General features: G+C 45.1%; 2 protein-coding genes and 1 pseudogene across 3 annotated transcripts in view; 1 reads left to right on the top strand and 2 right to left on the bottom strand.

Moving 5' to 3' along the window:
* Positions 1-1451: 1451 nt before the first annotated feature.
* LOC125757458 (uncharacterized) lies at positions 1452-2684 on the bottom strand (the record flags this gene model as incomplete). Its single annotated transcript, XM_049413063.1, has 1 exon — positions 1452-2684. A coding segment is annotated over one exon (1074 nt), but the record flags the coding sequence as incomplete, so codon positions are not given.
* On the bottom strand, positions 2636-3926 carry LOC119382268 (uncharacterized; annotated as a pseudogene).
* An 8926-nt stretch (positions 3927-12852) lies between these two features.
* The window catches only part of LOC119384145 (adenylate cyclase type 3), a 778406-nt gene continuing 772562 nt past the window's right edge, over positions 12853-18696 (top strand). For both annotated transcript variants that reach the window (XM_037652438.2, XM_037652439.2), the window contains exon 1: positions 12853-13683. In XM_037652438.2, the coding sequence (XP_037508366.1) occupies positions 13207-13683 (477 nt within the window). In that variant the 5' untranslated portion in view covers positions 12853-13206. The remainder of the gene's footprint in view (positions 13684-18696) is intronic.

Below are 18696 nucleotides of genomic sequence, written 5' to 3'. Positions count from 1 at the left end.
GTGGGTTTTGTAGGGGTATTCTATTATTTTCCGTGAATTATCTCGTCGATTTGAGACGTACGTTGGTGCTAAGAGATAATCAAGGGGGTTAATAGCATTTCTATTGTAGTAAATACTATGAAGAAATTTAAGCCGTAGTTTCTGCCTCCTCACCATTAGTGGCTCCCATCCCAATGTTTGTTTTATTTCTGTTATACTTGAAAAGGAATTATAGTTGTTGCTAACGAATCTGGCTGCTTGATTTTGAATTTTTATCAGTCTGTCAATCAAGTATTGCTGATGGGGATCCCAGATTACACAAGCATAATCCAGAATAGATCTTACATACATGAGGATAGAGGGTTTGTTTCACGGCCTGTGTAGCTTGCTTAAAATTTCTGCGTATGAAGTATAGCATTCTGCCCGCCTTTGTCACGGTCATATCTATGTGTTTATTCGATTTACCATTGTCGGAAAAACTGGACGCCCAAATACTTATAATGAGATTCTTTGATAATAATTGAATTATTGATTTCGTACGTTATGTCTACTTTACGAATCCGGTTGGTGAACGACACGCAGCAACATTTCCGAACGTTTAGACTCATTTTCCAATTTTGACACCACGTTGATATTATGCACAAATTATTTTGCAAAATTTCGGCATCCCTTCGCGATTTAATCTCCCTAAACACTACACAATCATCTGCAAATAATTTAATGGGAGAGGTAACACCATCAACTATGCTATTAATGTAAATCAAGAACAGCAAACGTCCTAATACGCTCCCTTGTGGTACACCGGACGTAACGTTTACTGCAGATGATTTTGAGCCGCTAATTACTACACTTTGCTGACGACCGTTTAGGTAGCCGTTTATCCAAGTAATAACTTTAGGGTTTATGTTTGCAGAAAGCATTCCAAATTCTAACAGGTTGTGTGGGACGGTATCGAAAGCTTTACGGAAATCAAGGAACACTGCATCTACTTGAGCGTTACTGTCTAAGGATTGTGCAATGTAATGTTGAAATTCTACTAGCTGGGTTATACATGAACGTCCATTTCTGAAACCATGCTGAGACGGTGTGAAGAAGCTGATTGACTCCAAGTATTTAACTGTTTCACTGTATATTATGTGTTCAAATAACTTGCAACAAATTGCTGTTAGCGAGATGGGCCTGTAATTTTCGACGAGCTTTTTGTCACCTGATTTATGAACTGGGATTACGTTAGCAACTTTCCAGTCATGTGGAACAACTCCGGTATTAAGTGTAGTTTCATATATAACGCATAAGTACTGTGCAATGATGCCGTGACAGTTTTTAAGAAGGAATGGCGATAGGCCGTCCGGCCCAACTGCTTTCGATGTATCTATCTGCCGTAACATGCAATCAACACCATTAATGTCAATCTCTACATCTTCCATGGAAGGCTGCGCGACTGGCAATGCCATCACATCACCAGCGTACTTTGGGTAAAAACTGATTGGAAATATTTATTGAAAGCTTCAGCTTTTTCTTCATCGGTACATAGAGTATCACTGTGCACAGTCAGAGCAGGAATGCTCATATCGTCTTTTCTACTCTGTTTCACATACTTCCAGAACTCTTTCGGGTTTTGCTTTAGCCTATTACTCAGCTGGGCAAAAAAATGAATCCTTTCTTATTTTTACTGCTGATTTCAGCATCAGGTTTGCGTTCCTCAGCTCTTGTTCATTAGACGCGGTACTATTTTTACGAAATTTTCTGTACGAACTTCGTGCTTTCCTAATTAACCGGCGAATGTCACCATTGAACCAAGGTTTTTGTTTCGTTCTCTTTTTTAGTATCCTACTTGGTACATGAGCTTCAACTGCGTTAAGTAGCTTATCACGGAAAGAAGACCACAGCGCTAAAGAACAACGGCTTTCTGCCAAAAGCAAGAATGTTGGGTAATACAACTCTAATTCTGCAGAAACAGAATCATAGTCACAATGTTCATACAGGAAAATTTTTCTTGGTATTGCCTGTGCTATTTGAACGTTTTTTATGCTTAAGTCTGTCACAATGACCTTATGGTCGCTTATACCAGGAATCACCGACACAGTGGAAACAACATTGGGGTCGTTACATAAGATCAAGTCCAGAATGGCATCATGTCTAGTGGGAACATTCACATATTGAAAAAAAAAACCAAAAACACTCAAGAATTCACCAAACGAAGTATACACTGATGACCTATTATGTGTACTACAGGTTGTCCAATCAAAATCTGGTAGGTTCAAATCCCCACTCAAAAATACACTGTCTGGAATTGACTGTACCATTTCAGAAAGCAGTGTCATAGGAGTATCACCACTGTCCGGCGGACAATAGAAACAACCAAAAACGACAGTATTTCCCTTCGGTAAGTAAACGCGGCACCACACTGCTTCGGCTGAATTATTAAAAGAAATTTCCTCGCTAGTCCACTCGTTCGCAACAAGAATGAATGCGCCCCCGCCGTGGCGATTTCTATCTTTCCTATAAATAGTGAATCCATGTGGGAAGATCTCAGTATCAGGTATCGTACTGTCCAGCCAAGATTCTGTACCCATGATAATTTTCGCTTGAGTAGTCGCCACAAGGGATGAAAACTCGTCAACTTTGTTATTAATACTTCGATAGTTCGCAAGAAGCACAGGTATGCGCCCACACGTGTTTAAAGTCTCGTTTCCTCCGGTTCTTGGATGACTGACGTCACGTCAGTCACCTCCTTGAGATCGCGCATGTGCACGAAGCAGGAAGGGTTGGTTTATTTCACTGTCCCATACGAACGTCTTTCCGTTGATTATAAGCTTATCATAGTTAAGGCGCACTCGGTATTCTTTGCTATCTCTCTTTTCCTTTGCATAATTCCAAAGAAGCCGTCACTTTTCGCGAACAGCATGACTGAAGTCTTCAGATACACTGAATGAAGTGTTCTTAAATTTGTAAGCATTACGCATAACACTTTCCCTAGCTTTCCACCCTGAGAAACTTGCGACAATAGGCCTAGTGCGCCCCTCCGTGAAGGCACCCAGCCGGTGGGCTTGCTCGATCGGAATGTTATCAAGCTTGATCACGTCACTGCAAATATCTTTAATCAGGCTCTCAGATTTTTCCCACGTTTCTTTGCGCTCATTGTCTGGCACCCCATAAAAAACCAGTTCAGTCGGTGGCTCCGCCGTAATCCTATTTTCAAGGTCGTCAATCTTAGCCTCTATCTTCCGTTCAGATTTTTCAACTATTTTAATGCGCTCCTCAATTACATTTGATTTTGCTATCATGCTGTCTATTTTCTGTTCTAGCGCGGTTTGCTTCGTCACTATTTCCGCAAGTTTTGCGAGCATAGTTGCTTGACCAGTTTGAACATCTAGAAGAATCTTCTCAATGTTCGCCATCTGCTCTCTTTCGGTTAGGTTCATAGGGCCAGGGTTTAGCTCTACGTCTCCCGAGAGTAGCAATAGAGCCTCCCCCAACAAAGAGCAGTCATTAAAAATTAACAGCCAAGCAGAGTCAACCACGAATTTGCAAACAGAGCAAGTGAACAGGCACAGCATCCGCCTATCAATGGGGCACGACACTCTTACAAGCATCATATTACTTGTGCGGTAACATTTTGCAGAATTCAAATAACCAACATGATACATGAAGCAACGTAAGTTCGTGCCAAGAAGAGTGCCGCACCCCAGTCGACAGCTGCTGAGATGCTCTCTTTTATCGGCCTGGTGAGGCGGATCCGGAAGCGTTCCCCGTCGCGCAGCCATGTGCCCGGTCTGCAGCTCAGGCAGGAAGGTATCAGGCATGCCAGCTCGCATCAGTGGACGGCAAGGAGGGGCGCACTGCACATGCGCCACAGCTGCCATCGAGGGCTGCACGGTAGACTCGGTAGCCGCACCGCCGATGAACGCCGCAGCCGCAAGGATACCAGGCAGCACCTGATACATGAAGCAACGTAAGTTCGTGCCCAGAAGAGTGCCGCACCCCCTTGCGGTCTAATCTTGCACATATTTACCAAGCTTGTTCGTATAATCTTAGCTTGCGGTATAAACTTGCACATATTTCACCAAGCTTGTTGGGTGCCGAGAACACTACCTTTAGGTCAAACCTCTTGCCTACATTTTTTAAAATCATGTGCAATCTTGTGCGCATATGATATAGACACCATCTTTTTTCTGCTTTCATTTTTTGCTGTCATTTTGTTCCGGGAGTTTTTTCGTACGTAACTAATCAGCTTCTTTGCTGGTCTGCACAGCTCAATCTTTAACCTGCATTCTTTAACCTGTTAATCTGGTGACTGAAGCTTTCGCTAATCTTCTCTGTGCAGGACTTCGTCAGGGCTGCTCTCAGACATGAAAATGCTATGTCACTCTTTACGACCTTAGAATGAGCCGAACTATAGGTAAGTAACGGTTTTTCCGTTCGTGGATTGGGCGACTAGCATACATGTCCAGCAGTGGCAGCTATTTCAATATCCAAAAACTGCAGTTCGTCATTATTTGGCTATTCAACAGTGAATTCCAGCCCTCGACTACTGTTCCTAAACATTTCTAAAACTTCTGCTGCTCTTTTCTCTAGATCACCCGGTTTAACAAATACCCAAAAATCATCGACAAAGCGGAACACCCTGAGTGCAAGTCCAATGAGGTTCAAATCTATTGTCTTGTCCAGGCTAGCTAAATTGTGCTCAAAACCTGGGCTACTTCTGAGCCTATAGTAATGCCCGATATTTGACGGTACAAAATATTGTTCCACATTAGAAATGTCGACCTCCCGTAAAAGGATAACACTTCAAGAAAAGCCTCAACCGACACACCACAATTATTCACAAACTCTAGCTCATCGTTTTCATCTGTAATACAGGGCCTTACACTTGACAATAGGGGACCATGCAGAATGTTGTAATAAATATCCTGTACATCCATACTGAATAAACTGCATTTGCCAGGGTTTCAAATGCAGTTTCCTAACGTGTTAAAAAAGTGAACGTCTCTAAGAAAGTTCCATACGCTGTGCGTCCTGTTTTCAACAGCTACAGGATAGTTATGTGACTACCGTCAGAGACGTGTTTTCCTTGCGTGTGACCAAACGTGTGCATGTCTATGCATCCGCAAAGGCAAGTCTTTACCGTGATATTCGGGTTAATGCATGTGCTGGCACTTACGCTTAGGTGTTATACCAGCCACTTTCGTTAAATTCGGACCGACGTTTTAATTCATTCGCGACATAGGTACCCATAGGTTGCCTGATGTGGCCGGCACCCGTGCCTGTTGAGCCGTTAGTTAGCAAGGGGACGCTTGGGCAAGTTGGTGTGGATACATTTCAAAATGTTGACAGCGCATAGAACGATTAGGAAGGAACGAGACAGCAAGGTAAAGAGCGCTCTTTACCTCTGTTGTCTCGTCGCTTCCTAATCGTTCTATGCGCTGTTAACATTTCAAATGGAGCCGTTAGTTCAACTTGAACTGTAGTCGAACGGATCGTTGTCTATGTGTGGCCGAATAGCCGTATCGTAACTGTGCAAACTCTGGGTTGAGCGTTACGGCATGCGTTTGAGCACAATTTATTTGATTCTGCTTCTTTCCACCATATTTGGCTTTAATGATTTTGTTCTGGTTTTTAAGAATTATCCGCGTCGGCCTGCTTTTGCGTTAAAACTTCGCTAAATACCATTACGTGTACGAACATTATAAAACACAGTTTATAGCACCACCTCCAATGACATTTTCTGATGATGACAAGCCTAACGGTCTATCGGATATAGTAAACTCTCTAGTCATGCTCTACCGATGTTGAAGGGGTCTGTGGTATGTCCAGCATATGAATATGCTATTTATTGGTTAAAACTCTCAATAAAGTTATGCACTACTTCACGGTACGCATGCAGAAGACAAGCATGTGTTGCTGCTCAAATGTAAAATGTAAAACAGATCTACACTACCTTTTTTCAAGCTGTTGGCATTAGAACAATTATACAACTTGAACATCAGTTTCACCGAATGCTTATTGTGTATTGCTAAATTGCGGTCAGTAGCTTCCAGGATTCTGGGTGGCGGGGGTTGCTGAAGCTTGCATGCTTTATTGTGATGGCATGTGGTTCAAGATTGATGCCTTGTGAGTCTTAGCATTTCCACCTTTTTCCCCATACGGCCTGTGCTGCTTTGGTGAGGAGTATTGCCTTTTTTAGCCAAGCAGAATCATTGAAACTAATGACCACAATTTCGGCAGCACACAATAGTCATTTAGCGAACTGAATTTCTGACGTTATATAATCGTCCCATTTTGAGCTGCCTGAAGAAAGGTACGTTAGTTGTATTCACAAGTTAACACAAACTTAATTTTAGACGTTACCTGCAATGTATGCATGATGAATGTGCATACTGTCATGTAGGTGCAGTGGTATTGTGCTTTTGTGCAATAATAATAGTTCATATGATAAGAAACACATCGTATGAGTATCATAGTATATCTACAGAAATGCAATTGTACCTCTGTGGATGCACTCACGCACACGTTTGGCCGCAAGGACAGAATTTACCGATAGCAGCCAATGACATTACTCGCACACAGAATTTAACTTTCAATTACACGTGGTCAACACATACAGCTCACAGGGGCCATCTTTGCCTAAGAGCTGTAGCTTTGCGTTGGTGCATGAGTGAGCTAAAAAGGCTCAAGTTCAGATCTTTGACATCAGATGTATAAAAAGTTCTGCCACAATACGCTTTTTGTTGCATTTATTCTTCAGCATGCCCTTTTTGCGTTTATCATTGTGTGGAGTCAGATTTTACTGAATACGTTCGCCGTGCACTGCATTTATACCCACTCAGAACTGAGAAAATTCCAGCATGACGGGAGCATACTGTATGTTACACTCTTTCTTGTGAACCTTTTGGTCATTACTCCTGTTTTTGTTTTAGGCTTCCGGGTATGAATCTACTGTAGAGAAGGAACACCGTGGCCCCACTTCTGTCGAAAGAACCAGAGTCACCTGGGCAGCTGAAGATGGATTGTGCAACCAGCAGTGAAGAGCTGTGATCTTGTAATGTGCAAGTTTATGAACAGTCACGGTAAGTTAATCTAACACCAATTACATTACCTTGTCAAATTTGGAATTTTGTAATGCGCAAGTTTATACACAGTTACATAGAGTGAGCTGTAAATGAGCCTTGGGCAAGTTTGTGATCATGCAGTTTGGCGGTGTTTACAGCACATGCTTTCTACAAATATTATCACACTCTTACTTTTTTTTCCTTTTTTTCAGTTGTGTATGTGCACTGTCAACAACGTCAATATGCTTTTTTTAATTTCTGATGCCTGTAATGTAAATTTTTATGGTTCCAGATAGCTTACTTGTTAACTACTACTATGAGGGGAAGTCAAGAAGTAAAGAGACATTTGAGAAACGGTACACTTATTCTAATGATAGAAAACTGAAGCATACAATATTTTTTCTACATTACCTGCCTGCACTTCAACGCACTCTGTGCAACGTTTCACAAGTTTCTTGATTCCGTCTGAAAAAAAAAAAGATTTTTGGTTGCACCTGTACCCATTTTGCACAGCATCATGACTTCTGCGTCAAGAGTGAATCTTCTTCCCCCGAGTGCTTCTTTCAATGATCCAAATGTGTAAAAATCGCTTGGAGCCAGGTTTGGACTGTCTAGTGGGCTTTCCAGCAATTCAAAACCCAACTTCTTTATTGTTTTGACAGTCCGCTTGGCAGAATGTGGTCGAGCATTATCTTGCTGCGGGATGACACCTCTTCGCAGTTTTCCATGACATTTGGATCTGATTGGAGGTTTCAGTTTCGTTCGCAACACATCGCATTAGTTCACACTGTTCACAATTTCGCTTCTTGGGGTGAAATGAACGGCTATGACACCGTCCTTGTTCCAGAATAGTGTTACCATAATCTTATGAGCACATGGTTGACGTTCAAATTCCTTAAATTCTGGTGATGAGTGTTTGTAAATTATGCTCACAGCTTCATCTTCCTGTTTGTGATGATGTACCCAAGTTTCATATACAGCAACAATTTGCTCCAAAAAAATCCCATCTCCCTCACGACGATTACGGCTGAAATGTTTACGACAGAGATGTCAAAACTTTGTGCCTTATGATGTGCTGAGAATTCATTTGGGACCCACCTTGCACACACTTTCAAAAAATTTAGCCTGTTTTGTAAGATGGAATACGCTAAACCAAAACTGATATGTAAAGTATTGGCGTTTTCGTCCGCTGTGATCTGTCTGTTTTCCATCATGATACCCTAAAACGTCGATGGCCTGCTCGATCTTTCCATGTCACATAGTTATTCCATGTTCTACACGTACTATCGATTCGCTGATCTTGCTTCGCGATAAACAAATGTCACCATAATGTGCTTGCATTCCACGAATAATTTTTGCGGGTTTAACACCTTCCGCAGGGAAATGCGAATCACTGCGCTCATTTCCTCCTTGGTGAAGATCGACAATGGGGTTGCCATGTTTAATGGTCTGCTCCACTCTGACTAAAGCGGGAATAAGAGTGACACATTCCAGACAAGTGTTGCAGACGACACTAATCCAGTGCTGGATACTATACTCGGCGGCACCTTAAAGGGGCCCTGCAACACCTTTCTTAGTTATATTGGAATAGTCTCATTATTGACGTATGACTCTTCACGAGTCATATGCCGCAAAAATGTTTCGAATCCGTCAAGTCTAAGTGGTGTTACCAAATTATAGAGATCACGTTCCGCAGTTTTCTCCCTCAACTCAACGCAGCGAGCGCGCGGAAAGCTGCGCGCGGCGTGAAGGGAGGGAGGGAGGGAGGGAGGGAGGGAGGGAGGGAGGGAGGGAGGGAGGGAGGGAGGGAGGGATGGCGGAGGTGCGAGGAGGCGACGTCAGCGCCGGCGGCATTTTTTTTTCTTCATTTTTTTCTCTCTGGCGTCTCGGCGCAGCCACAGGGTCTGTGGCGCCACTTCCGTTCGGCTCGCGCGGTCGTCGTCGAGCGGCGGAGCCCATGGCACCGTGTATCGCGCGTGCTTGAAAACTGCCAGTCGGTTCGGTAATGTTGGGTGTGCACCTCGAACTGCCGTAGTGTTTTCATCGCTCTGCCAACCATGGACGCAAACTTGCGTGCGCGTTTGGAACGAATCACAGCTGAGATGGATTTCGACCCACACTCCGATACACCGCCTCGTCGCACTGCTCGCGCTTGAATCGTATTCAACACGGCAAAGCTGCGCGCACCCTTCTCCCAGTGGCGGTACTTCGATGCTGTTTGCTCTTCGAATGCGGGCGCACACCGAGTGCGGGCTGACAACAAAGAACTAAAGACTAGAAGAAGGGATCGTGGGGCATCGGGCCGGCACGGACCCATCCCCCGGCTGTCTGCAGCTACCCTGAAAATGCGACTCTGCTTGGTTGCTGTGTCGCGGTTTCTCGGGAACCTGAGACTACGGGGAGGATACGCCGAGGTACGGCTCGATGACATACTGAACAGACAGCGAACGGGACTCTCGCCATACAGCGAATACAGGTATCCTAAGCTAGCCGGCGCCAGCATTGTTATCGGAGAAATGCTGCACCGTTTCCTCGGTCGGTCGTGAGAACGTGCCGACGATGCAGTTTCCAGCTGACGAGGCAACACTCGAACGGCTGCCACACTCAACGACAACCGGCGATGGTCAAAAGCACAGAAATATTCACGATCTCGGCACTGCACATGGTGACGAAAACGCAACCACGCAACTACGAGCAGACGAGCTGTCGGTGAGACCGGAAGTGCTAATATTAATGTTTGTTCGGTGTTTTAACGGCATAATACAATGTAAACATACATATTAACTACTTATTGAACTCAAAATTAACAACTAAGGTAATAATGAGGGTGTTCTCGTGATTATAACATCAGCCAATGGTGGAACTGCCGACAATCGCGTCATATAATGCGAACTAATACATCATTTGTCGAGAGAAGAGGGAGCGATTTTCAGCTGATTTTGAGAATTTATTGTAAATTCCAGGCCGCTCGCTTCGCTATAATATTTGGCTCGCGTGTTCTCGGGAGCCTCGACTACCGATTGGCAGCGCTTTTTGACCCTGCTCAAAAAGTGTTGCAGGGCACCTTTAACTTTACAGTGGAGCCAAGGCTACGGAGCTGGGGCGTCCGCACATTCCTGTGGCTCCGCAAGTAGTACAGCATCTTGCGGCGGATTTCGGTTTTGCTCGCTCGCATCGTTCACGCGTTTAAAAAAAACATATACACGAAAAATGTGAATGGGAGCGAAATTTCGATTGTTCAGTGTACATTTTAGCGTCATATTGCGAGTACATTTTTCTTTGAGAACTACACAATGCGTTTGCGGCCGCACACTGACTCACTACGTCATGGGCACCTTGTTTACTTCGGAAAACGGACGTGCTGAAAAGGTGGTGCTGTCTAAGAAACTGAAAGAACAGGAAGGCATTCTTCCAAAGTGAGCAATAACTGTATTTTAGCTACGACTTTCCGCCACCGTTTCAGTCTCATAATAAATAAAGCAGTATTTATTACAGCAAGGCAAATTAGAAAGTTATCAGCAAACTTAAGTAGCATTTTTTAGCGCGGTAGCAGGCATGCGTTTCGGTTCTGTAGCTTCCACAGTGCTGTCATGAAAAGTTGTCGCCGAGTGTAGCAGTGTTAACAAACCCCATTGGGAGGGATAGCAGAAGTCACTTTACTTTTTGACTTCCCCTCGTACATATACATCTGATTATCTTACAAATAATTTTTATTTATGCAAGTGATCTTTTCCTTTGTATTGTCGTTTTACCACGCTGTAGGCAATTTACGCATGAAGTACTTTTTTTGAAGTTCTGTGCTCTATCAAGACACTAATAGTTATAAATGTAAACGCATCTTGTGCTAAAAAATAAACATCTTGCTTTGAAAATTCCGTTCGCTTATTTTGGTCAGTTGGACAGGAACTTTGCTAACATGCATCAGAACTTCAGTCACTAGCTTCAGGCATTAATATAATTAAATGTTTACTCAGATGTGCTGGCACAGTGTCAAAATATTTCCTGTGTGAACATTTGTGGATTTTACATATAATTTAAAATTTACAGTAAACTTGATGTACCTAACACAATGCTAAGCATCTGGTGAGTTTAAGAACTACATTATGAAAAGCTTTATTGCACATTACAGCAACATTTATTACAGCTATATTTCGTGCTTGAGATCATCTCACTCTGGGACGATGGCGAAGTGTAAGTGTAGGCCTTTCCGTAACGCAAGCCAGGGTGACTAGGGCATGCAGCACAGAAGCGCCTGCATTTACATTCGGCCGTTCTCCTAAAGTAAGAATAATCTCCATTAGGCAAGATGCATCAACAAGGCTTCAATGACCAATAGTCAACGAAACAATGGTAACAGGTATTTCGGACGCTTAAAAAGAGTGTAATTTTTAATTTTCAATTTAACGTTCCGTTAGCATTTATTGAAAGTTATTTAAGGAAATTTCTATAGGTTATCGGTGGCCAATAGTCGACGGAATGTTGGTTGCTGGTATATAAGACGGTCTAACGACTTTCAATATACCGTCGGTAGGTTCTATCGAATTTTCCCAATAAGCTGTCTAATGACGGTTGGTACAATTTTTTAAGGGAATTTGTGCCTAGGCACGCTCAGAATGGGAGGCAATCTAAAAATTCCGCTACGTTATCTATAACACTCCTTCATCGAAGCTGCCTGAAGGTAACTGAAGCCATTTTAACAGTAATCTGCTGCCAGGATGTGAGTACATCCACATCATCGCCAAATATAGTTTCCACCGCTTATCACTGGCTGAACATGTACTACAGTCGTGCAGTTATTCTGGAAGTAAGGCGCGTACCAGCAATAACGCTGCAACGTCCTGTCGCGCATGTATAGAAGGCAACTTGTTCTGCCGATGATCGGATCCCCGATGATTGTGTTCGCCGCTATTGTCGGGCTCTGAGTATTACTGCTTTTTCTGGCCACATGTTCGCCTACGAAAGATCTTGACTAGGTTAGGTTCGTGTTCGCGGCCATCAGAACCACGTGACAATATTCCCGTGTTTTTCGTCCATTTTACTTTCTACAAATATTAAGAAATCCGCCACGGTGGTCTGGTGGATATGTTGCTCGACTGCTGACTTCAAGGTCGCGGGATGGCATGCCAGCCATGGCAGCTGCATTTTGATAGAAGCGAAGTGAGGACCGTCTATTTAGATTTAGGTGCACGCTAAAGAACACTAAATGGTGAAAATTTCCGTAGCTCTCCACTACGGCGTCCCTCATAATCATAGGGCGGTTTTGGGACGCAAAAACCCTACAATTATTAATTACCGACGTTAAGAACACGTGAGCGCAGGCATGCCGCACAACTTTGCAGTGACCTCATTATGTCGCATAGGTACCTCACGGCACACTTTCTGGATAATAAGACGCATTGCTTTGTCGCAAACTTGGCGCAAATGAGCAGCCTTTGTAGCACTCCTCGAAATCATCAGTTTCCATCAGTGAACATACAACATGGGCGTTCAGCAGAGCGGATAAGGCATTTCAGCGGAGCTGGCTGTGCGGGAATATGTAACATCTTGAAAAGCGTGTTTGGGAAAAGCAAACACGGGGGAACTCCTATCGGGCGCTCGTCCTTGGGCGAGCCGCACTTTGCGCGCATTCACCTCCTCTCGACAGCTATAACGAACAAAAGCGTTTGAAACAGCACGCAACAAATCAAGTCTTTCCTGGCAGCGAGTGCGGCCTGTTGACGCTCCGAGTGTAGCCGTGGAGGCTGCCCTGGAGCCGTGCCAGGGTCCCACGGGCCCCGAGCACGCAACGCCGCCGACTCGCAGGAGCGCTCGGACCCGCCGGCAACGCAGTCGCGAGCGCCATACAGCGGTGCACGCGTTCTGTGCATCGATTGGCGCCGTCAGCAGCGCTCTCTCGGGGCGGCCGGCGTTTTCTCGGCACTATCGATCGGGTCTTTGCATGAACGCTCGTGTCCATCCGTTCGCCGCTAGTTGGCTGGCCGGTATCGCGAATTCGGCGCCAAAGGTGCCAGCGGGTCCTACGTGCGGCAAGGTGCCGAAGCACGTACGCGCCCGGACGTCTGCGGGCAACCCAACCCTTCCTTGGCGCCTGTGAGCGGTGTGCCCTCGAGCCCGTCGTTGAACGGAGTGAAAGGAATCGCTCAGGTTCTGATGCCGGAAACATTCAGCTGACGGCATGGCTGCTAAGAAGGCCTGCGATGGCAATGGGACGGGAGGCCCGCTGTCCCGGCCGCTGCTCAAGCGCACCGACACCGAGCTCAGCATCGACCAAAGCGGCCTGCAGCGACTGCTGCCCCGCCGCCTGCGGTTCCTGTTCGCGGATGCGCAGGCAGAGAGCCTCTACCTGGACTACTACCGCCACCAGAAGTGGCTCGACTTCAAGGCGTGGATGGCCACCGCTTTCTTGTGCTGCATAGCTCTTGTCGCCGTCGCCGTGACCCAGTGGTTCGTCAGCCTTGATGGGGCTGCGGCCGGCCCGCCCTGGTGGTTCTCACCGTTGCTTCTCGGCCTGCAGACCTTGTCCTTGATTTTGCTGCTGGTACTGTTCGTGTGGCCGCGCGCATCCTATGCCGGCGCGTGGGCCGCGCTACCCGCCGTTCTGGTGCAGCTGTTGCAAGTGATCTGCGCCGCATTCATACAATCTGACTCCACGGTGAGCCCCTCCTGCTGTGTGTACAAGCTTGTATCAAGCAGTAAGCGACATGGCACTTGCCAAACCGTTCAAATGGAAAAAGCGAGCAGCATCTGCCCATAAAAGATAAATGTTGTTCGTACTACCGCCTTCTCTGTAGCGTTCGACACTGCGACTGTCATGGCACGCCAATTGTTATGAAGCGTTTCTCGTTTTCTTTTTCTTTGGGGGGGGGGGGGGGGTGCAGAGCTTCAGCCTCATTCTCGTAATAGACAAGACGTTTCTTTACCTGCGAGAACATCAACAACACGAGTGATTGATATGGTCTTGCAGTGTTGCTTACATGCTCTTCTGCGACAGTAAATTAGAAACAATATAAAGGAAGCAATTAAGTGACGGTAGCTTTTCTTGCCCAGTTGTGAGATTCAAGCGGTTGTTCTTTGCCAAGAAAATACGAATTCAGACAAGTAATTCCCAGGTCAAAAAGAAGCACACTTCTGGACGGCGCAGGAGAGGACACGTTCCACTGTAAAATATTTTACTGATTCACTTGTCCAAATGTGATTTTTATTAACGAGAGAGAAAACAGAAGCGAAAAGTACGAGAGAACACTTTAGTGTAGCGATATCTCCTATGTTGGCAATGGTTGCTCACACAGAAGGGCGAGCACATGGAGAAACGAAGTGCGCAGAAAGAGCGCTTTTTCTGTCCACATCGCTTTTCCTCTGTCCGTCCGCGTGCATTCATAACAGATCTGCACCAACTTGCCCAGCAAAAATGTTGTGATGTATGGTCCTGTGTTAGAAACAGTGACGTCATATCACTACACACAGAAGCACTGGGAGCTCTTGTCTTAGCATGCCATTTCTTCGTGTTGACTGACTGTGTGGCCTTCGCTCCTAAGTTCCTTTGGCCTTTATCTTTGGAGACGCTTTTCGCGTGATATTTTAGGACGAAAACACTTATAATTTTTATTTGTTGAATTGTCAAGCAAGAAATTAAAAATAACTGAGAACTAACACCTGAACGATAACAGAGACTTAGAAACCACATCGCCGCGAGCAGCTTGGATTTCAAAATGATGTTGTCTGAAGGAAACACATGAATAACTTTAGCTGAATTGTTCATTGGGAGAGTTTCTCTTTGGGTGCACGAAGTCAAAAGAACGTGAACAAGGACTTAGTTTTTTTTTTTATTGTTGCCCATGTTTTTTTTGCCTGCCACCCTACGTGAGTGCTTAACTGCCAATCCTCAGTCGTGGCAAGTTCATTTGGGTCTCTTTTAGCACCGTTTTGACGCTTTTTGGTTGTTTAATGTGTTATTTCGTAGTATTGCCTTAATATCCTCTTTTTTGTAAATAAACCTATAATAGTAATTATTATGATTATTATTATTATTATTATTATTATTATTATTATTATTATTATTATTATTATTATTATTATTATTATTATTATTAGCAACAACGGAGATTTTAGGCTTGGGGTAATTCCAGTGTGAAAGGCAGAAACTCGGGGGAATATGGGGCACTGAAAGTGGGTATGTACCAAGCAGCTCCTTGCATAGCGTAGTCACGCAGAGTATTCTATAGCAAGAGTATGAAAACCGGAGGTGAGGGTGGAGCCACTCATTGAGTCAGTCAGTCAAATAATTTTATTGAAGTCCTGAGGGGCTATTATCCTGAAGGGGTACGTGGGGAGGAGGAGGGAAAGGAGGAGGTGAGAGGGTATTCATGGCACAACCATGTTCAGCATTGCATAGCGAGGGGTGGGAGAGAAAAGACAGGGTGAGGAGAAGTGATGTGAGGGTTACGAGAGACGACAATTTAGAAAGAGTTAGCAAAGCAAAAAAATATGGAAGAAAAAGATGTAGAAGAAGCATGAAAGAAATGAAGATGGTAACAAAAAGAACTCTATTTACGTTCGCCAGGTGGTGGCGCTGGCTTGCGAGCTCAACTGTTTAATCATAATACACAGGCGTACAACTGGCTTTATTATTATTATCATTATTAATATCATTATTATTGTTACGAAGCACAGCGGCCCAACTCTTTAACTGTCGGGCGCGAGCGGCGACTTTTCTGCGCGTCAGCGCCGTACGACGTAGACGAGTTGCGAACAGGGCGAGGGTAAGCGCATGCCCACAAAGCGCGCTCAGCTGGGCCCGTCGTCTGCGGGGCTCTTCCTTAGTGAGGACGCCACCCCATGTCAGCGCACTTCAGACGAACAGTGAGCGTGAGCAGCAAATAGTTTCGCTTGTATTTTCCGAAAATGAACGTTGCAGCAAGCAATCGAGGAAAGAATATTTAAAGATACGCCACACGCCCCCACTCATGAGATAAGCAGAAGAACGCTGTTCCTCTGAAATGCGCTGATATGGGGTTAAGAGACTCGCACACGATGGGGCCAGCTGAGCGCGGTTTGTGGGCATACGCTTATCATCAACCTGTTTGCAACTCGGGTCCGTCGTACGGCGCTGACGCACAGAAGAGTCGCCACTCGCGAACGATAGTTAAAGATTTGGTCCGCTGTACATCCTCGTCATGCGCCATTGTCACCGCCTGGAGACCAAGGTAGGCGTCGTATCACCTCTTCACTCGCACCTTCAGCAATCCCAAAATATGAGGCTTATGATGGTGACGAATTCATTTGTTCAGGTATGGTACGACCGAAGGTCGCTGGTGAGGGAAAGAAGAGAGCTTGGCGCTGAATAAATCACGCGCCAAGCCACCAGCAACGCTCAAGTGGGCTGTACATGACAATCGGGTCAGGACTCGTATTAACAAAGATCCTTTGGGCTAAAGCTGTTGTTATTTTTTTCTATTGAAAACTCCAGCCAATTCTGTGGCTTGACATATCATTATGAAAGCCGGCTAACCAATGGGCAAGAGCACTTAAGAGCTAAACGCTGTGCAAATTCAAGCCCCAGGTGTTCAAGTATGTCCTATTGCAAAACTTCGATATATGAGTATGTGAAAAAATACTGCGAGAACAATGGGATCGGCACGGTGGCATCATTTCGAACAAAATAATTCGCGTGAATGAAGCCAACAATTAATTTTCTCCAGGCACTTCGAAACACTGAAAAAGGGTTCAATACGGCCCGCTTTTTGGCGTATACTGAAAGTATACCACTCGGAGTATAAAAGAAATTCTTCACGCTGAAAGTACATACTCATAGGACTACAATCATTACAGCTCGTAAGTGCCACTAAGATGTAATGGAGCTAAGAAAATGTACAGCGTGATTATTTTGTTTGTTGACTGCGTTTTGGTTTCCCTGCCATCATGTGAATGTACTACGCTGAGCTCCAGGCGCACTCAAGCTACAGTTTTGTAGCTTTGGTCTGTGGACATTTCCCCCTTTTTTGCAAGGGAAAAATAAAGGCAACTTTATGAATAACTCTATCACCTCTGCATTAGGCCATTCATGAAACGTCTTCGCACATATCGCACTGACACGGTGTTCTCAGTCTGAGAAAGGCGTGAAAATACAACTCTCAAATAGACCGAGGGTAACAATACCTGGCAAAAATCTAGGGGGCAACGTAATTTTAAGTTTGCTCTTCGGCCTTGGTTCTGTGAAAAATAACAAGCATTTAGGGCTTTAGCGTACAGCTCGAATTACTCCGCCTTCTTGTATTGTCGTTTGAAGTTCCCATATTCTCGAAATGAAAATCATAACAGGTGAGTGCTTTTTCTTCAGCGAAATAAAATTCATTTTCCGGTCACGGTCGCACCACGTCTAGTAGAATCAACGATGTACTTCCGAATTGATATTACGCCTTGGGCCGATGAATATTGCGATCTGGGCATTGACAGGTAGTGACACTGTTTCAATCTGACCACACGGTAAGCCACTATTGTTTGCTGTGTGTACAAGATTGTGTCGAGTGCTATGCGACAGTGACACTGGTACCGCTGCGGAAGCCGAACCTTCCAAATAGACAACGCGAGTAGCGTGTACCCAAAACGGATAATATCGTGTTGTGGAATATGCCGTGTTGCTTGTACGAAGGACGGGATGTCGACCTCTCTGCCTTCTTTTATAAGCTTACTTTGTTGTTTGAAAAATAAACCACGGGATTTTTCTTATCTTGTCTTTATGTTCTGTAACCACTCGCTTTTGTAATATTTTTAGACGATGTTTTCGAAACTAGTTGACTGAATAACTTTTGTGCCGGCTTTAATGTCGGATGAGTTCAATGTAACTTAAGCAAGTGCTCCCGCCGCTGCAGTGCTCACGCTGCGGGTACCCCGCAAAAGTGGTTCCTGCTTATCCGAGGTGTGAGTAAACATCATGGACGCCGGTCATCCGAGCGGTATGGGCTGCAGAAGGCCATCCTCAACGAATCAAACTTTTCCGGGGACACCAATTATTTTCACTTGTGGGAGCAACGCCCATCTACGGCAAGTGTCAAAGCGACACGCGCTGCGCGCGGCCATTTCGCTCTCCTCAAGAGGAGCAGCTGCCCAGGGGAGCCGGCTAGGCCCACACAGTGCGCGTGTGCGTTTTATGGGCCCCGTCGTGGAGAGGACTGGTGCGCGAGTGTAGTGGCCACACGAGTTGTATATTTTGCATTTAACCTTAACCTTCGTTTCTTAATATATGTTATTCGTGGAACTTTGAACTGGCGGCTTCAGCGGTTTCTTGGAGCGGACGGCCCAAACCCCACAAACAGGAAGTACTCGAACCCACATTGAGCTTGACTGCCGCTATAAACAACCACTTTGTGCTGTATCGTTTTGCAGAAGGCAAATCTACGTTACCTTACGGAGAACTGCAAAAGGAAAGCAAAAACTTGAGCCCTCATATCCGTCACGGAAAGCTATAGCCGTTCCATATACACTGAAAAGCGTCCACGTTCATACTGGCAGCAGTTATGACAGCCCTACAATCCCTGTCAAGAGGTGCCCGGTCTAACACATCGTCTACGGAAGGGGCCTCAAACACGCGGCCCGAGCCACACGTGGCTGTGTTCTTCTCTCTCACACACACACACACACACACACACACACACACATATATATATAT

Source organism: Rhipicephalus sanguineus, chromosome 2 (assembly GCF_013339695.2).
Source record: "Rhipicephalus sanguineus isolate Rsan-2018 chromosome 2, BIME_Rsan_1.4, whole genome shotgun sequence".
In the NCBI taxonomy this organism is placed as follows: Eukaryota; Metazoa; Arthropoda; class Arachnida; order Ixodida; family Ixodidae; genus Rhipicephalus; species Rhipicephalus sanguineus.
The sequence above is the reverse complement of the archived record's forward strand: the minus strand, read 5'-3'. Positions and strand labels throughout refer to the sequence as shown.